Source organism: Labrus mixtus, chromosome 1, assembly GCF_963584025.1.
Source record: "Labrus mixtus chromosome 1, fLabMix1.1, whole genome shotgun sequence".
Taxonomy (NCBI): domain Eukaryota; kingdom Metazoa; phylum Chordata; class Actinopteri; order Labriformes; family Labridae; genus Labrus; species Labrus mixtus.
Window position 1 is genome coordinate 2,344,758 of NC_083612.1, and position 20,000 is coordinate 2,364,757.

At 45.5% G+C, this 20,000-nt stretch overlaps 2 protein-coding genes across 4 annotated transcripts in view; both read left to right on the plus strand.

The window, feature by feature from the left end:
• lrrc28 (leucine rich repeat containing 28) overlaps positions 1-5,212 on the plus strand; it is a 9,173-nt gene extending 3,961 nt beyond the window's left edge. For both annotated transcript variants that reach the window (XM_061045255.1, XM_061045265.1), the window contains 8 exons: positions 3-43; positions 567-604; positions 700-837; positions 1,890-2,096; positions 2,598-2,700; positions 2,794-2,978; positions 3,745-3,904; positions 4,015-5,212. In XM_061045255.1, the coding sequence (XP_060901238.1) occupies positions 3-43; positions 567-604; positions 700-837; positions 1,890-2,096; positions 2,598-2,700; positions 2,794-2,978; positions 3,745-3,904; positions 4,015-4,084 (942 nt within the window). In that variant the 3' untranslated portion in view covers positions 4,085-5,212. The remainder of the gene's footprint in view (positions 1-2; positions 44-566; positions 605-699; positions 838-1,889; positions 2,097-2,597; positions 2,701-2,793; positions 2,979-3,744; positions 3,905-4,014) is intronic.
• Positions 5,213-9,618: 4,406 nt separating this feature from the next.
• LOC132979482 (synaptosomal-associated protein 25-A-like) overlaps positions 9,619-20,000 on the plus strand; it is a 43,256-nt gene continuing 32,874 nt past the window's right edge. For both annotated transcript variants that reach the window (XM_061045346.1, XM_061045337.1), the window contains exon 1: positions 9,619-9,785. The gene's annotated coding sequence lies outside the window, so the exon portion shown is untranslated. The remainder of the gene's footprint in view (positions 9,786-20,000) is intronic.

Sequence of the window (20,000 nt, forward strand, 5' to 3'; positions counted from 1 at the left end):
AGCCTGATAATCTCGCCCAGAAGCTCCCAAACCTGATTGAACTGTGAGTATTTAGCTGAGCTGTTTGTTTTGAATTTACACGTCTCACTTTGTGCTGGCTGTGGGTTCTGACCTCGTCTCTCCTCGCACTAACCTCCAATTAGCTTTTCTGAAACCGGACACTCAGATTTCCCCACCTGAGGGTAAATCCTCACACAGTTCAGGGTCGTGCTGCATTCAGGCGCTCCTGGAATGGTCCCATTTTTCCAATGTTTCCGACGCCACATGAACACAGCGCCTGACTCAGAGATCGTTGTTTAAAGCTCCTTTCTGAAACGAGCCCCTAAGTGTTTAAGGATGAAGGTGGAGAGTGAGGGGGGCAATGGAGAAGACCTCTTAGTCCTGCAGGGTGGCGGGGGGGAGGAGGAGCTCAGACAGGTAGAGGGGAGGAGCTGGGTCATGGAGGGCTTTGTAGGTGATGATGAGGATTTGAGGTGGTGACACTGAGGGATGGGGGGCAGTGGAGGTCATGAAGGACGGGGGTGATGTGGTCACAGGTGTAACCTTTCCTTTCTTTCCTTTTAAAGGTATTTGCACTCAAACAACATCGTGATTATTCCTCAAGGTGAGTCCTCCTCCGCGTCATGATATCGACTCCTTTAAAAACATTCATCTCGTGGTTTCATCGTCTTTTTGTTGATGTGTGTTTTGATCCGTCAGCTATCGGGAACCTGGCTCGCCTGCAGTCCCTGGATCTGAGCAACAACGCGCTGCAGCTCCTCTGTCCGGAGGTCGGCCGGCTGAGATCTCTGCGTCACCTGAGGCTGTCCAACAACCACCTGAAGAGTCTTCCTGCAGGTAAACAGCTGCATGTCTCATCTACTAAACATCTACTGAAATAAACCCCGTGCTGTCTGAGCAGCCTTTAACCTGCGTTGAGCTGTAAGTGTTAAACGTGCCAGCAGGGGGCGTCAGAGCTCCTCGTACAGTTTGAAAGGAGAGAACGATAAAAACCAGGTGATGACATTCTGTTGAGATGATTCAGTTTGTTTTGATGTGACATTAAGCTACAAGATTTTTGTTCATTTTTTACATTTTTAATTTAATTTTAAAATGTTCAACCTCAGAATATAAATGTTTCATGTTTTGTGTTCATGGTCGGATGGTTAGATGAAGGCTGCGTGCACGCTGCGAGCCTCAGATCCATTTTTTTTTTTGGCGGTCATAATTTTTTTAATGTGGAAAAGCCTCTGCCTACTACACACTGCACACCACGTTAGTCTGACCTCTGACCTCCAGTCTGTGGTTACTCTGCAGTACACCAGGCCCGGCTGGTTTCCTCTCTTGTAATGAGGAAGTAAACAACAGCCCAGCTGACGTCAAACGCCGTTACAGCGTAGCGTCCACATAGAGTCTGAAAAAAGCTGACGAGAGATTCATTTAGATTTTCATGATTTAGAGAATCAACAAAGAGAACGGGTGGGATCTCTGTGTGCTTTGGTCTGATCGTGGTTATTTCCTGTTATGATGAACACAGTCCGTCATTTTGACCTCTGACCTACAGGCGCTTTGCATTGTGGGAAACAGTACATCAGGGAGACTGTTTTTTGCAGAATCAGAACAATATCCGGGTATTTTTGGCGTCCTGAGGATCTCACATTTGTTTACAAATTTTGGACCAATCAGGACGAACTACTAGTGTAGAAGGAGGTTTAGACAGGTGAGGACAATGAAGCTCACAAAGGCAGGAAGTAACAGTAGGCACGATACAGAGGGGAGAGAACTACAAAATAAAACAGGAACTACAACTAAACCAGAGAAATGCACACAGAGAGTTCAGCTTCACTCATCTCTCTCTCTCTCTCTCTCTCTCTCTCTCTCTCTGCTTCCTGTTTCACTCCGTTCATCAGAGATCGGGGATCTGCAGGAGCTGGAGACTCTGGACGTGTCCATGAACCAGCTGATCTCTCTGCCGGATCGGCTGCACCGCTGCGTCTCTCTGCAGAACCTGACGGCCGACCGCAACCACCTGAGCCACTTCCCCCGACAGATCTGCTGGCTGCACCGCCTCAACCAGCTCTCCATGGCCGCCAACCGGCTGACCTTCCTGCCGCTCGGTCAGGATGACCTCAAGTGACCTCCGTGTGTTACCATAGTGATGAAGAATATAGCGAGGACGACACTCATATCTGTGTGTGTGTGTGTGTGTGTGTGTGTGTGTGTGTGTGTGTCTGTGTGTGTGTGTGTGTGTGTGTGTGTGTGTGTCTGTGTGTCTGTGTGTGTGTGTCTGTGTGTGTGTGTGTGTGTGTCTGTGTGTGTGTCTGTGTGTGTGTGTGTGTGTGTGTGTGTGTGTGTGTCTGTGTGTCTGTGTGTGTGTGTGTGTCTGTGTGTGTGTGTGTGTGTGTGTGTGTGTGTGTGTGTCTGTGTGTGTGTGTGTGTGTGTGTGCCTGTGTGTGTGTGTGTGTGTGTCTGTGTGTGTGTCTGTGTGTGTGTCTGTGTCTGTGTGTGTGTGTGTGTGTCTGTGTGTGTGTCTGTGTGTGTGTCTGTGTCTGTGTGTGTGTGTGTGTGTCTGTGTGTGTGTGTCTGTGTCTGTGTGTGTGTGTGTGTGTGTGTTTCAGATCTGGGCAGATCGAGGGAGCTGCAGTTTGTGTTTGTGGACAACAACGTGGACCTGAAGGGTCTCCCGTCCTACTTATATAACAAGGTCATCGGCTGCAGCGGGTAACGTGCTGTGCTACTTTAAACTGTTCTGCACGCTGTGAATACGTTTGAAACACCACAGAAGAAGAAATCCAATGTGTTGCTCTTGTCCAGGTGCGGCGTGTCGGCCCGGGTGTCGGAGGCGGGCCTCGGTGAGGTTCTGGGTGAGGCGCTGAGTGAAGCGCTCGTCGGGCTCCCGGCTGAGGTGAAGGTGGTCGGCACGGGGACAGATAACGTGGTTCCCCTGGAGGAGCTCGCCATGAGAACCCTGCACCGCATGTACAGCCAGCGGCCGACAGGTGAGACGGTTTCAGCACGATTCAGACACGATTTTTAAATCCTGCAACTGATTAATTCAGCCCGATCGCACGCCGTTAGTCTTGCAGCGTACACCGAGGCGCGACGGCTATCTCGGCCCGATGAGCTGCGCCCAGCAGGTCGATGATTTCCTGACATGAGCAGAGCCACGAGTCGACTTTTTCCCCCTGATCAAACCTGCACAAACTGACCGACAGCGTCCGATATCACCATGGCAACAGCAGGCATGCCTGTTTTATCTGTCTCTCCTTTTTTTATATCTCTGATATAAAAGCTCGACATCGGTTACTAAAGTTCATGCCTCATTATTTACAGACGGGCTGATGTTGACACCAGAACCTCATGTTGGTCGAGAGTAAAACATTTTAACAGTTTTTACATAACATGATACAAAGCTCCCTCACTCGAGGAGTTTCCACCTGACTGTCAGGTTTTTCTTTGAGCTGTCAAAACGTCATCTCTCCCTCCTCTCGACATGTGACCTCCGCTCTCCGCTGTGACTCTGCTGCTGCAGACACTTCCACTTTACCATCGTAGTGTCTGCTGTTTGCCTGAGTGATAACAGCTGCAGCTAAAGTCAGAACAATGAACGTTTGGGGGGCAAAAAGTGATATCATGTTTTCATATGCCAAAGATATCCTCAGAAACTTAAACACACCAAACAATAAACCAGATGAAAGTCTATCACTGGACCAAATGTGTCTGCCGAAGTGAAAATGTAATTTGATGTCATGTTGTGATCTTTAGACCTCAGCCTGCTGCCTCCCATCGACCTCCCGAAGAGCCTGCTGGACCTGCTGCAGTTTCCCCTGGGACACTGCCACCGCTGCAGCCAGGCCATGTTCACCATCATCTACCCCAAACTCTTCCCCCTCAGAGAGACCGCCCTGGCAGGAGTCCATCGCAGGTCAGAACAAACCCCACCCCCTTTCCTTCAGACTGCTCTCCCACTTTCTGCTTCAGGGTTTAAAGATAAACATGCTCATCTGTTTCCTCACTCCCTCTTTTCCTCTGAAGGACGACGGTGAGTTTTGTGGCCTATTGCTGCTCCAGTCGCTGCCTGAGGACCTTTGACCTCCAGGGATGACGTTGTCCTCATTCAGCTCAGGATGCTGCTGGGCGGTTCTCCAGAAGAGGACGGACAGATGTTTGTAGTTTGTGTGAAATCTTAAAAGGTGTTGTGCTTGAGTGACTAAAACTGAGAGAACCACAGAGACGTGGAGGATGTTTGCAGAGGACTCAAAGTTCAACACACTACGGTCAAAGACTTAAAGCTACATGACGCTCCTGGAGGAGGAGTGTGGTGACGCTCAAAGATAACATCTAACATGTGTGAACGATGCACCTACAGGTTCATTTAACTAGAAACTTTCACTCTCACACTGACAGAGTTCAGTTCTGTCCACATAAAGATGATGACCTCAGAGAGGAGGGGGGGGGGATTTTTCAGTGTTCATTTCGATGACGCCAGACTTGATTTTCACTGTTTGCTTCTGATTGGAGCAAAGAAAGGATGACTTTGTGGATTGCGCGCCATCTTTTTCTCTCTTTTTTGCACAGGTTTAGCCGTGCATTAAAAGCAGCGCGATCCTTCAGTGAGTCACTAACAGTGTTAGACATGAAGTCAACATTCACTAATGTGCACTTTCCACATTTCAGTCATTTGTCACACGTCAGGCTGATAGTGAAGTTTTATTTGAGTTTGAGTGTTTTTGAAGACATTTAAAGGTCTGTAGTCTTTTTTTGAGGCTGCACAGATAGGTTGTTTTTTTAAGATTTATTTTTGGGCTTTTGTGCCTTTAATGGAGATATATGACAGTGGAGGAGGATGGAGGGTAATGACATGCGGGAGAGGAGCCACAGGCCGCATTCGAACCTGGGCCGCTCGCTTTGAAGGCTACAGCCTCCGTACAGGGGGTGCGCGCACTAACCACTGAGCCACCAGCACCCAGAGGCTGCACAGATTAACAAAATGTTATGAGGTCGGAGTTCATCGAAGCTCCAGTGTGTAAAACAAGACGAGGATGAAACGCGTCATAAAGTGTGATGTCAGACGTATTGAAGGGCGGGTTTCCAGATGTTGAGGGGGGGGGGGGATGTGTTCCCTTCTGCAGCACTGTGAGGTTCTCCTGTTGAACTGACTCTTCTGTTGTGAACAAGTTTTATTTATCATTTGTTTTTGTTGTTTGACATTAAATGTTGACCATCTTTTTGATTCTGTTCATTATTTTTTAAAAACACTTAAACATTTTAAAGGTCACATATTTAAAACACTCTTCACCATGTTCCTCTAACTCTAACATGTGTCTCTAGTCCGTCTACAAACCCCCCAATGATGAGAAAAGTCCATCCTCTCCTGCCTGCTCCACTTTTCAGAAAATGTGTGCTCAAACAGGCTGTTTGGAGATTTTCCCTTCATGACATCACAAAGGGAAACTTCACACATGTTTTGAGGAGCTCTGATAATAAAGAGGAGGAGGAGGATATCCATCTATTATCTTCCGCTTATCCGAGGTCAGGTCCCGATAAGCATCTGCCCCAGACGTCCCTCACCCCAGCAACGTTTCCCGGCTCTTCCTGGATCCCCCAGGAGAAGAACAGTATGTGACCTTTAATGCCATAAACAAGATGATTTGAGATTGCATTTTTGAGCTGGAATGAAAGAGGAGCTCTCCTCTGATTAAATCCATGAAATAATATTTAAAGATGATGATGATGTTTGATTGAGCACCTCCATGTTTTCCATTGAAGGTGTTCTGTTATTAACATTGTGTGACAGCAGAGGGCAGTGGAGAGGTAGAGCAGAAAACACAGCGCCCCATTATCAGGATCAATACTGCGTTTGAGACGAGTGTCGGACCATGATCCTCTCTGCCTGCTGGAGCTCTCTGTGCTCCCTCAGGGACGATCACATCTCTGCTGACTGCACGTATGAAATAACACACACACGTGCTGCATGTTCATAGAAACACAAACAGGACTCATCAGAGAGGAACTCACACACCGTCATGCTGCTGCAGAAATCTGAACCTCCTGATTGTGTAACTGCAGGTGAATCTTTTGGAGACTTAAAATCAGAAAATGTCAAGAAAATGAAAAGATGAGAGAAAAGAGGGAACTAGTCGGAGTAGCCTGAGAGATTAATTTAGTTTAAATTTAAAATTAAAAAGTTAATTTGATCCTCCATAGAAACACATAGTGTGTGTGTGTGTGTGTGTGTGTGTGTGTGTGTGTGTGTGTGTGTGTGTGTGTGTGTGTGTGTGTGTGTGTGTGTGTGTGTGTGTGTGTGTGTGTGTGTGTGTGTGTGTGTGTGTGTGTGTGTGTGTGTGTGTGTGTGTGTGTGTGTGTGTTAATAGACTGGAGTGCTGTTCAGTCTTCTGTAGATAACAAACTGAAAGGTCATGAATATTAATTCATTATTCAGAGTTAGGGTCTTTGTTTCCGTCTCGTTTCAGCTCAAACTTCTTCACGCTGCGTGACGGCGAGTTCTCGTGACCCGATCTGATCGAAGACATGAAGAGTTTAAAGTCATGAAGATAAACAGGCGTCTTCCTCGCAGGTTTACACGTCTCCTGTTCTCATCACTGACCTTTCCATCTGTAACACATCAAACAAACGGTTCTGAGTGAACCTCTTGATCGCCCGCCTCTCGCCATCCCCTCTCGTCATCAGCTGCTGAGACCCTCACTCACACATCCATCACCTCCACAGTAGACTACAGTCTCATACAGAACACTCAGCATATCCAGAATCCTGCTTCTCACCTTTTCATCACCCCCATCCTTCGTAACCTCCACTGGCTCCCAGTCCCCCCCAGAAAGAAGAGAAGAAAATACAAAAGCATCATTGGACATAAAAAAAAATGTGACTTTTTTCCTCCCCCCCCCCCCCCCTTGAGCCTGAATCTGAACCTGAGTCTGAACCTGAGTCTGAACCTGAGCCTGAACCTGAGCCTGAGTCTAAGCCTGAGCCTGAGTCTGAACCTGAGCCTGAGCCTGAGTCTGAGTCTGAGTCTGAGTCTGAGTCTGAGTCTGAGCCTGAGTCTGAGTCTGAGTCTGAGTGTGCGTGTGCGTGTGCGTGTGCGTGTGCGTGTGCGTGTGTGTGTGTGTGTGTGTGTGTGTGTATCTTCCTGAAGAGCATCTTCTTATTTTTGTTCATCAGGACAGAAACAGAAAGATCTGAAGAGCATGTTAAAGATGTGTTTCTCTTTAATCAGATTTATTTAAATTCTTCTACTACTTCTACTACTTCTTCTTCTTCTTCTTCTTCTTCTTCTTCTTCTTCTTTTCTTTGTCTTGAATCTAAAATAACTTCTTGTTTTTCATACTTCAAAATAAAATAAATATATTTGATTAAATATCTAAATGAGTGTTTGTAAAGAGCTTCTTCTTCTGCAGATGTTTGTCTTCAACAAAATGAAGCGTGAAAACGTTTCATCTACTGCCTGTGACGTCAGAGGGCGCGGCCATTTTGTGAGCGCGTGTGGCAAGCTGTACACCGTGAGACAGGAAGCAGGGTGACTTACCCTTCAAATTAAAAGCGTCCAGAGGATAAGGCACTTTGAATTAACATTTTACAAAACGGTTTCAAGAGCTGGAATAAATGTTGCCATCCAATCAGAAGGATGAATTTAAATTGATTTTAAAGAACTAACAGCAACAATAAAGAATAAAATGAAGGATTGAGTTTGTCTTATTGTGTTAGTCAACAGTAAGGATCCATCTTAAGAGGTGATAATCAGAGGTCAGGGGTCATTAAAGACCATAAGTATGATCACTTTAATGAATCAACTGCTGAGGGACAAAGAGAGACTTTTCAACAATCCTTACAAAATCCAAACATTATTATTATTATTTTATTTGAATGATTATCTTCAGTGTTAAGTCCAACTTTGTTTTTAAATGTAGAAAAACTAGCTATCTGATTGAGTTAAAATGAATGACTTACAATCTGAAGGTCGAGAGTTTGATCCCCAGCTCCTGCAGCCACATGTCCGATGTGTCCTTGAGCAAGACACATAACCTCAAGTTGCTCCCACTGCTTCTTAGCGGTGTATGAATGGATGAGTTAATACTGATGGTCTCTTTACTCAGCGGCCTCTACCATCAGTGTATGAATGGATGAGTTAATACTGATGGTCTCTTTACTCAGCAGCCTCTACCATCAGTGTGTGAATGGATGAGTTAATACTGACGGACTCTTTACTCAGCAGCCTCTACCATCAGTGTGTGAATGGATGAGTTAATACTGACGGACTCTTTACTCAGAAGCCTCTACCATCAGTGTGTGAATGGATGAGTTAATACTGACGGACTCTTTACTCAGCAGCCTCTACCATCAGTGTGTGAATGGATGAGTTAATACTGACGGACTCTTTACTCAGAAGCCTCTACCATCAGTGTGTGAATGGATGAGTTAATACTGACGGACTCTTCACTCAGCAGCCTCTACCATCAGCGTGTGAATGTGTATGAATGGATGAGTTAATACTGATGGACTCTTTACTCAGCAGCCTCTACCATCAGTGTGTGAATGTGTATGAATGGATGAGTTAATACTGATGGACTCTTTACTCAGCGGCCTCTACCATCAGTGTGTTAATGTGTATGAATGGATGAGTTAATACTGATGGACTCTTTACTCAGCAGCCTCTACCATCAGTGTGTGAATGTGTATGAATGGATGAGTTAATACTGATGGACTCTTTACTCAGCGGCCTCTACCATCAGTGTGTTAATGTGTATGAATGGATGAGTTAATACTGATGGACTCTTTACTCAGCGGCCTCTACCATCAGTGTGTTAATGTGTATGAATGGATGAGTTAATACTGATGGACTCTTTACTCAGAAGCCTCTACCATCAGTGTGTGAATGGATGAGTTAATACTGATGGACTCTTTACTCAGAAGCCTCTACCATCAGTGTGTGAATGGATGAGTTAATACTGATGGACTCTTTACTCAGCAGCCTCTACCATCAGTGTGTGAATGGATGAGTTAATACTGATGGACTCTTCACTCAGCAGCCTCTACCGTCAGCGTGTGAATGTGTAGGTGTGACCTGATGTGTAAAATCGCGTTGAGGAGTCAGAAGACGAGAAAATAAATGTACAAGCTCACGTCCGTTTATCGTTCTTACAGTAGAGTCTGGGCTTTATTTTCTCACCCCAAACATCTCTACATCATAAAAGCGTTACCTGTCTCCGCTGAGTTCCATTAAACGGACAAAACATCATACGGTAAGTATCCCATATCACAAAAAGTAAAACTAACAAAAAACAACTTCAACTTTATCTGTTTCAAAAGGGCGATTTGTTTTTGCAGCAAGGACAGAAAAAAGTCAAAAGACAAAATATGTTTTAAAAGCTAACATGGTAAAGTGTAAGAGGATGAATAAAGCTGCTTTAAAGTGATCCTGAGGCTCTGAGCAGCTTCCACACAGACAGAGGCTGAAAACACAAAACCACACGACCTGCCGCAGGTCGCAGCACGAGCATGCAAAGATAGATAGCATAGAAAGTCAATAAAACTAAAAGCTATTAAATCAGAATTCTCCTAAAAAGCGCGTTACTGTTTATGTGTTTTATTTTGTAAAGTCCGAACCGGAAGTGTGTGACTCCTCCATCCGTCGGGCTTGACGGTCGAAGAGGAGGAGGAGGGCGGTGTGTTTCCACCGGGGACAGTCCCGTGGAGTGGAGCGGCAGCACGGACGGACATTTTCATCCTGAGTCGAAACAAATCAAACCAAACAGAAGAAGAAGAAGAAGAAGAAGAAGAATCCTAACCAGGTGGGTTTTGTAGTTTTTATTTGTTTGTGTCACTCGCTCTCGTCACCTGTTTTTAAAGTGAATTTATTTGAATCCTGTGTGGATTTAAAGTTCGTCTGCAGCAGCTTCTTCATCTCAGGTGTTTTTATTTGACGTTTGAGCTTTGATAAAGTTTCCTCCAACATCTCAGCATCGAGGCTTTCTGCTCTTTTGTTTCCGCTGAGGACGAACTTTGTGTCCGCACAGGAGAAGAAGAATGAGGAGGACCCCCCCCCCCCCCCCCCCCCCCTCTTAAACACATAACGAGATTAAAGTTTGTTGTGAGGATTAAGTGTGAGGCTGGAGGAGTCTCTGTGAAGGTGTTTCTCGTGTTTGTGGCTCGTAGTGAGCCGGATGAGGATTCAGCACCGCGGACAGCTCCTCCGGGGCTGCAGACACTAAAACACCAGATTTAACACAATCAAACACTCAGGTGTGCTCACTTTCCTGAAACAGAAACAGAGTTCAAAACTCCACTTTAAACATTTATAGATGTATTAAAACATGGATATTCTTCCTCCTGGTCACAGTGTTTTTGAGTTTAGCACAGAAAGAGTTTGTCTAAAAGTGGAACACAGGAACAAAATGAAGCAGCTCTGATTCAGTGATGTTCAGATGTTGTTTTGATTCATTTTAAGGCTTTCTATGAAAACCACTTCCTACAGATGAAACCTTCATAATTCTTTCATTAAAGCAACAATCTGTAACTCCTCCTCCTCCTTCTTCAAACAGTCGATCTAATAGAACAATAACCTCCAACAGGGAGGATGGCGTCTCTCTCTCTCTCGTGTCCACAGAGCGCCCTGCTCGCCATGTTTTCAGCACTATGTAACTCTGTCAGCGGGTCGAGGTCGTCTGGTGAGAAGTGCGTACGTCTTTACGGCGCTGGTTCACACAGCAGCTTTCAGATACAAAGCAGACAGTTAGCACGTCTCTGTACTGTTTGATACGACGACTGAGAGAGAGAGGAAGAGGACGGAGAGAGAGGAAGAGGACGGAGAGAGAGAGAGGACGGAGAGAGAGGAAGAGGACGGAGAGAGAGAGAGGACGGAGAGAGAGGAAGAGGACGGAGAGAGAGCGAGAGAGAGGACGGAGAGAGAGGAAGAGGACGGAGAGAGAGGAAGAGGACGGAGAGAGAGAGAGAGAGAGGACGGAGAGAGAGAGGAAGAGGAAGAGGACGGAGAGAGAGGACGGAGAGAGAGAGAGAGAGAGGACGGAGAGAGAGAGAGAGAGAGGACGGAGAGAGAGAGAGAGAGGAAGAGGACGGAGAGAGAGAGAGAGGACGGAGAGAGAGAGGAGAGAGAGAGAGAGAGAGGACGGAGAGAGAGAGGAAGAGGACGGAGAGAGAGAAGAAGAGGACGGAGAGAGATAGAGAGAGAGGACGGAGAGAGAGATAGAGAGGAGAGAGAGAGAGAGAGAGAGGACGGAGAGAGAGAGGAAGAGGACGGAGAGAGAGATAGAGAGGAGAGAGAGAGAGAGGACGGAGAGAGAGAGGAAGAGGACAGAGAGAGAGATAGAGAGGAGAGAGATAGAGAGAGAGGACGGAGAGAGAGAGAGGAAGAGGACGGAGAGAGAGATAGAGAGGAGAGAGAGAGAGAGGACGGAGAGAGAGAGAGAGGACAGAGAGAGAGAGAGAGGACGAGAGAGAGGAAGAGGACGGAGAGAGATAGAGAGAGAGGACGGAGAGAGAGAGAGAGGAAGAGGACAGAGAGAGAGAGAGAGGACGGAGAGAGAGAGAGAGGACAGAGAGAGAGAAGCAGAGTGAGGCAATCAGTCATCGTTGTCTCGTGTTTAGCAGCTTTAGCGGCTACAGGAAGTCATCTAACCCGAGTTCTGTCTCAGGTTTGATATGAAGAAGTCAATAAATCCACCTGACACCAAAAAGTCGTCTCTCCTACGAGCTGTAGACGCTAGCAGAGTCAGATGTGTGAAAACTCTGTTAATATAACTGAACCATGTTAGTCCAAGTGGATCCGCTCCTCTGCTCGTCAACAAACACTCGCCGTCTGAGAGGGGAGTCGTGGGAAACCTTCGGTGGGCACCAAAACGCACCAAACCAAATTCCTGCATCATGTTGCTTTAACCTTTGAAACATCATGTGGGAGGTTATACTCTCATAAAATGTGTTGTGATAGAGCAGACAGAAAGAGGTTGATATTCTGATTAGAGCTCGAGTTGTTCAGGTTGAAGAAGTGAAGCTGCTGCTTCGATTCCAGGAATGATTTTGACCCTCCCACCTGTCCTGCTGCTGTACCTGAGTTAATGTCAGTGAGGACGAAGAGCTCAGGCCGACCCTTAAGCAGATCAGTGTGTGTGTGTGTGTGTGTGTGACAGCTGTTATTTGTACCAGCAGTGAACACAAATATTCAGTCAGGGACGGCACTATAAATGATCCAACAGGTTAAAATAATGATAATACAGAGGTTAATTAAAACTCAGCAGCAGCTCGAATCAGATGATTTTGTTCATGACACAAACGAAGCATTTAACTGGATGTGAACGGGAAAAATCACCAAATCCATTAAAGTCTTTATATGTGATGTTTCACACTTAAATGTAGAAATCAAGTATATCCTCTGAAAATAACTCTGTGAGTCATGACTGTCTACAATGGGTGTAACACCCGAGTCCCACTGTCTGTGATGTTTTCAGAGTTTTCAGAGTCCTATCTTCACTTTGTTTACATCGCCAGGACGGCCGGCTGACTCCTCCCCTCGTGTATAAAAGTTGTTTAATTGAGGGACTAGAGAAAAGAAGAATAACATACTGTACTCACTGCTTAACTGTGTTTCTAGATCACGCTCATTTCAGGTAAATTTACATGCAGTGTGAAGATACGAGCATAATAAAGATCACTAGCATTAGCATGCTAACACAACAATGCAGCGCGAGTTGTTTTGGTTTCATGCTGGTGCTCAAGGGCGACATCTGCTGGATGAAAAAATCACATATAAAGCCTTTAAGTAGCATTGACCTCTGACCTCTGACCTGCGGCTGACGAGGTGGTGGTCGTCTATGGGTTGAATAAAAACACCTGGCCTCAGGCGCTGCAGGTGAATCAGCTGTTTGAAGCTGTAATGATGAACATGAATAATTCGCTTTCCTGGTGAGAAAATAGATCCTGTCTCAACCTGCACAGCATCGCCCCCCAACCCCCCCCATCACCCCCCCCCCCCACCTCCTCCTCCTCACCTCAGCACCCATCACTCACACATCCATCACTCTGCCCACAGAAAGGTGAGAAATTATCAGCAGTCTCCAGCCCCATCCTGCTACATCACACACACACACACACACACACACACACACACACACACACACACACACACACAGTTACACACCCCCTCTTGTCCCTCTAAAAGCACACTCACACTGTTTAATTTATCCCCTTGTTATGTATTCAGCTCGTTCTTTTTGTTCAGCTCTCATGTTGAATTGAATCTGCCAGCTGGTAGAAAGCAGTAATATTTCAGAATGTGCAGTGATGACACTCTTCTTCTTCTTCTTCTTCTTCTTCTTCTCTGCACGCCGCTCAGTTATTATCTTTCAGACACAAAATGAGCCGAGGGATCACGATCGCCGTCTATTCTTGGCAGCTGCCGCCTTTTTACTTCTTGTTCCCTTTGGGGATTCTTGTCGTACAGATTTGTTTTTGTAATTTCACTCTTTTAAAACCGGCTTCTGTTTGGACGACACCCGGCGTTTGTCAAAGTGGACGTGGTTAAGATGTCACAGTTTGTCATTGAGAGTTAATTCTGGTTAAAGCCAGATGAAGCTAAGAAGCCCTGCAGGAAGTTTTTAAAGCTCATGCGCCCACACAGTTTGTTTTTAAAATCCTTTGTGGAGTTTGAAGACGTGAAAGAGGAAACTTTCTGATCTCTAGAAACAAATCAGACTTTACAGGCGAAGCTTCAAAACATCCTTAAAACTTTAAAACCATTCTTTACAAGTTTTACATTTTGCACGTGTGTGAGGACGCAGCAGCACACACAAGGTGACGATGACGCCATCCTTACACTTTGATCCATCTAGAAACGGGCAAACATGTGGGGCTGTCAACTAAGCCACGCCCCTTTTTCATTACTCTTATCCTTCATATAATCAAAACTGCCCCCTGTATGTTTTTTCATGAATAACAAAATTATCTTTAGAGCAGACACTCACATTAACACATCACCTCTGTATTCTGATGCTCCATTGACAAACAGATCACTGGATGTTGGAGTACATGATCTGTTCCTCTCTTATTGATCAGCATGACAGGGCCGATCAGTAGTAACCAGACTCTGTTAGTAAAGTAATGCTTCCACTTCAACCTTTTGAAGAGGCGCTGTTGTTGTTGTTGTTGTTGTTGTTGCTCAAGTCTGAATAAAATGTGGAAGTGTAAATGTATCTGTGCAACGACCCGATGACTCTGAATCCAAACGAGCTGATTGAAAGATGAGCTTCAGTCATTTAGAGACATGTTTCTCACACACATGCACAAACAGAACCCGTTGACCTGCATTAGTGGAGAGATGTCAGAGCGGGTCTGCTACACAGCGAGCGCACCAGAGCGGTTGGGGATTCGGTGCCTTGCTGAACGGCACCCCGGCAGGACTCTGCAGTCCTTCCTACCCGACTCACATCCATATTATGGTCTGCATCGGGACTTGAACAGCGAGCCCTCAGATACCTAACACAAGTCCCCACTGCTGCCCCGTGTGTGTGTGTGTGTGTGTGTGTGTGTGTGTGTGTGTGTGTCCTGTATGTTTTGTGTGTGTTATGGGGGGAGCGGGGCTGTGAGTGCCAAGTGAAAGAAAAGGAAAATGTATGAGAGAGGGAAAGTGGAAGAGCGCAAAGGGTGTGTTATGTAAGTGTTGTGATGCATCTGGTGTGTGTGTGTGTGTGTGTGTGTGTGTGTGTGTGTGTGTGTGTGTGTGTGTGTGTGTGTGTGTGTGTGTGTGTGTGTGTGTGTGTTGCGTATGCCTCCAGATTAATCCACTGGGTTTTATCCTCAGTGAATGGGGGACAGTGGGGCTTTGCAGTGATTATCCCTGCAGGCCACAGATGATTGCTTTGAATCTCCTGTACGTCCCACACCGCCATGCTTCCTTCAGGATCTGTGAACGCCCCCTCGCCGCACATCAAACTTTTCACATCACGACGCCGCTGCAGGACGCATCATTGACGAGACGTAACGATCCACTCTGACGGAGTTGAAAACAGTTTCTAAAACACTTGTTGTGTACTTTAAAGTCTTCTTCTTCCTCTCTGAGCGCACACGTCTAATCTGTGGTCGATAAAATCCCTTCCCGCCGTATCTTTCTATCTGCCCGCCCTCCTTCCGGTTATATAACGAGGAAATGTCGGATGTGCAATCTGCTCCGTCCTCCCTGCTCAGCTGATACAAACATGGCTGAACGCTGGGAACCGTTCATTCAGCGTTCATGTTTGTAATCCTGCGTCACAGCAGAGGTGTGAAAATCCGAGCCGGGCCTCGTTAATGGTGCTTTTTTTTTTTCACCCTCACAGCCAGGTGGTCAAACCGTCACCATGTGCCGCTCATGTCTGCCTTCTATCTTTATAATAGTTATGATTTCAGAAAAGCTGAGTTGAATAATTAGTTCCTGAGGTCCGAGAGCAAAGAGGTGTTTCAGGATGATAACACAACGTGTCCAGTTTTGAAGCTTTTTCACTCTCAGTTGGCACAGAATGTGACTCGCTGGTCGTTTGTCCTCAGTGATTTTCCGCAGCAGATTTCTCTCTGTGTGTCCCTCCTGTCTCTCCGTAGGGAATCTTTTAATTCGTTGAGGCCATATTGTCACGGCATGGCGTGGACGGGGGCAGGAAACCAGCGCTGTTTGAGCTTTTTGTTCTATGAACTTTTAACGGGTATGGATGAAAATATTGCAAAAGCTGTCGTCTGGTCATCTCTCATCCTTCATACTTTGAATGAATAAACCTTCAGTGTGGATGAAAAAACAACCAGAGGAATACACGAGAATCTTATAATTTCATTAAGAGCACTTCTCAGCACACTGTAAGATCTAAACGTCACCCCCCCCCCCCCCCCCCCCCTCGCTCGAGGTGAATTCTCCTGATTATATCCTGCTGCGTTCTCACATCAGCTCACTCTGACTTTCTGCAGAATAAATACAAGGCTCTGACCCCTAGTGTTTAAAATGTGTACTGCAGTCCAAATTCTAAACATCATAGAGAGCTGTCTCCCCCCGACCCCCCCCCCCCCTCTCTAGAGTCGATGCTCACTCAGGTCACCATGTGGTGGACTCTGAAGCTTCAGTGTTTATCCAGCTCTGCATGGGTCTGTAAACCTTTCTGTGTTCTAACCTCTCTCCATTTTTCAAAAGCATCTCCAATATTGATCCTAGTTTGAGCACGTTTCTGCTCGTGGAGCTTATTAGAAACATGCAGAGGCTTTTTAGGTCGGGTACAATCACTTCTATCTGAACCACTTCTCTTGCCCGCTTCCATCGCTGCAACACCTGTTGACCTGATAACTGCTCTCATATCTGGCAAACCGAGGGGCGTCCAAAACGGCCGTGTGGGCGGTGTCTTAAAAAGCGCCTACCTTCTCTGGTCCAAACAAATCCAGAGCATTCAGGAGCAGAATCTAAAGTTAGAAGGAGGACATACTGGCTGCTGCAACATAGCATGTTTCCTTAATGTCTGATCAGATAGTAAGATACCTTTGTCATTTCAGTCTCTTTTGCTTTAGTAGCTCATAAAGAAGCTTCATAAGAAGATAAACCTTTTATTATCCCACAGTGGAGAAATGTATGAATGAATATTTGTCTGTTTTATAAGCAGATAAAAACTCCTCACGGGAGATTTAAATACTCAGAACTATATTTACTCCCGTTTCTAAATGTTATGTTGCTTTGTGTGTGTGTGTGTGTGTGTGTGTGTGTGTATGAGATGTATGGTGTATAAGCAGTCAGGCATGAAGTGCTGGTTGGACTGTCTGAATAGTTTAGCCCTCAGGCTCCCATCATGCTGTGCGGCCCACTCACGTCTTGACATATATGTCTCCTGCTTATAGGTCAGCACGGAGATCTGGAACAGTAATGCTGTGTGTGTGTGTGTGTGTGTGTGTGTGTGTGTGTGTGTGTGTGTGTGTGTGTGTGTGTGTGTGTGTGTGTGTGTGTGTGTGTGTTTCTTTTTTATTATTCTGCATGAGCTGCCATTCTTGGTCATGGATGTAACAAACAACCAACAGTAGCAGTTAGTGGTGTAAAGATGAACCAGTCTTTATTTATTTAAAATAGGGACAGGTCATGACCAGTTCATCAGCTGACAGAGAAACATTTATACCAGCATTAAAGGTTAAAGGTCACATATTAAATCCACCTCATCATGTTTCTCTAACACTAATATGTGTCTCTAGTCTACAAACCCCCCAATGATGAGAAAAGTCCATCCTCTCTGTCTTCTGCCTGCTCCACTTTTCAGAAAATGTGTGCTCAAACAGGCCGTTTGGAGATTTTCCCTTCATGACATCACAAAGGGCAGTAGCCCCTCCCCCAGGTGGGTGACACTCCCACAGCTAGGTGTTTGTTCTGCCCTCTGAGTCTGCCTTCTCACAGTAAACAATAGGACATGGAGCGAGAAAGCACCAAGTACACCCAAGCACCTTCCAGAGAGGGGGCGTGGTCAGACACAGCTCATTTACATATTTAAAGGTACAGACACAGAAACAGCCTGTTCTGAGCAGGGCTGAAATAGAGGGGTTTATAGACATGATCAAATACAGGATCAGAGTGGATTTAGAACAAGAAACTTCACACACATGTTTTGAGGAGCTCTGAGACTTATTTAAACTAAAGAAGAGGAGGAGGATATGTGACCTTTAAAGATAATGTGATAAAAATAAACATCGACTTTTGAGTCAGTTAAACAACGGGCTCAAGACTCAGTGTCAGAGTGAATCGGTCTGCTGAGCCCTGGATAAGGAGTGCCACATATAAACAGCTTTTCTTGCTTGTTAGAATATAGACATGACTGATTTGTAAAGAAGAACTTTCTCTGAACGTCCAAACTGATATTTAAGTAGTAGTAATAGTTTTCAGTGTGTTTTTGACTTTGGACGTAAAGAAATGTGTCCTTAGAAATTGTGTATGTCGCCAATGTCTTGTGTTATTTTAAAGTCGATGTGATGCGTGCAGACAGAAGAGGTAGATAAATGTTCTTTATTCATGTGTGCACACAAACTTCAGGCCTCTGCACCCCAGTTGGGCCACCCCACCCCTGTGCCTGCTCACTGCAAGCAAACAGTTTGAATAGAGTCGACCGCCGACCTCAGCTGGTCACTCGTTGTCTTGGATTTAGGTTTCTACTCAAACAAACCGACACTCCACAAAGTTTATTTTCCAAACCGTATACCAGCGGTTTCTTTAAGTGGATTATTTTTAGAGAAGATGTTAAAAAGTGGCGCTGCTAGCTCCGTTAGCGTGGTTAGGTATCCCAGCAGCTAATCGTACGCTTGTTAAACACAAAGACTGGCGGTGAATTTAGCAAAATAAACTGTTTTTGAACGAGGTTTTCAAATAGTTCTGATAGTTAACTTTCACACAGATTTCTGTGGATGCTTAAAGAAATATTAATATTTCAAGTCGAGAGGAATTTTACAAAGACGGAAAACACAAAAGAGGATATTTTGGTTCTTGAGGTTCTTGAGATGTTTGGAGGGAAAGAGGAAGTGACGGGTGTGAGTTCTGACTTTTATAACGTTGGGGGTGTGGCTTAGTCCAGGTGTGGGGATGCAATAGTCATTGGGTGCTTTTATACGGACTTCAGTATTCAGGTTATGAGCCTTATCCCGAATCTGAGAACATATAATGTGATACATAAAGACTCCTGAGTCTGCGTGGTCGTTTACATCGCTCTGCGTGGTCCTGAGCAGACTGACAAAGTATCAGTGATTACATCGGAGCGTGTGAGCGGCTGTTTGTGTGTTTGCATGTTTTAGTGTGCGAGTCAGTGAAGAATATTCTATTTTAAAAACAGCCTCTCTTTAAGAGTACGAGGCCTGCAGCTACAGCATCGCGCGCGTGTGTGTGTGTGTGTGTGTGTGTGTGTGTGTGTGTGTGTGTGTGTGTGTGTGTGTGTGTGTGTGTGTGTGTGTGTGTGTGTGTGTGTGTGATCTATTTAAGGACATCTAAAGGCAACAAAAAGTGAAAATAAATCAGATCAGAGCAGAACAGCACAACTGGAACACTTTCAGCATCTCTGAGCCTCAGAAAGGTTTACAGACCCATGCAGAGCTGGATAAACACTGAAGCTTCAGAGTCCACCACATGGTGACCTGTGTGAGCATCGACTCTAGAGAGGAGGGGGGGGGGGGGGGGGGGGGAGACAGCTCTCTATGATGTTTAGAATTTAGAAAAACATCATCATCTGCTGCAGACTCGTCATCTGTTACTATAAGAACACAGAGCTGAGTATAAAGTGTAGAGACCACATACAGTCAGTGACATGTGCAGTGACACATCTATATGCCAAATCACACACACACACACACACACACACACACACACACACACACACACGCACGCACGCACACACACACACACGCTGCTGCATTAATAATGTTGACCTGACTCAATCCGGTGAATAATGAAACATGGTTCTACTTTGATGTGATAACATGTTGGACCCGCCCATACTGAGACACACACACACACACACACGCACACACACACACACACACCTTCACACACACACACTTACCTATATCCTTGCATAAACACGCCCTTGTCTGCCTGCTGCTGCTCTCTGTCTCGTCCTTGAAACATTTCTCCTTGTGTGATGTCTTCAGTTTGAAGTTTATTCATGTGTTACACACACACACACACACACACACACACACACACACACACACACACACACACACACACACACACACACACACACACACACACATACGTACACAGTTTCCTTCACTTTCAGCCTAAACGGACAAGAGAGACAAAGCAATCATCGGCGGCCTGTCTGTGTCTTAATTAAAGAGATTAATGTGAAGACATAATTCTAAAGTTGTTCTCTGCTGCAGTTTGAAAGAAGAATGGAATCATAGATTAAAGAGGAGAGGTCAGAGCTGGTGCAAATAGAAGAGGGACAGAGGGAATAAGAAGATGTGAATTCCTCAAAGACATTTCTGCTAATTTCTGCTCTCTGCATTTCTGTTTAAAACCAGAA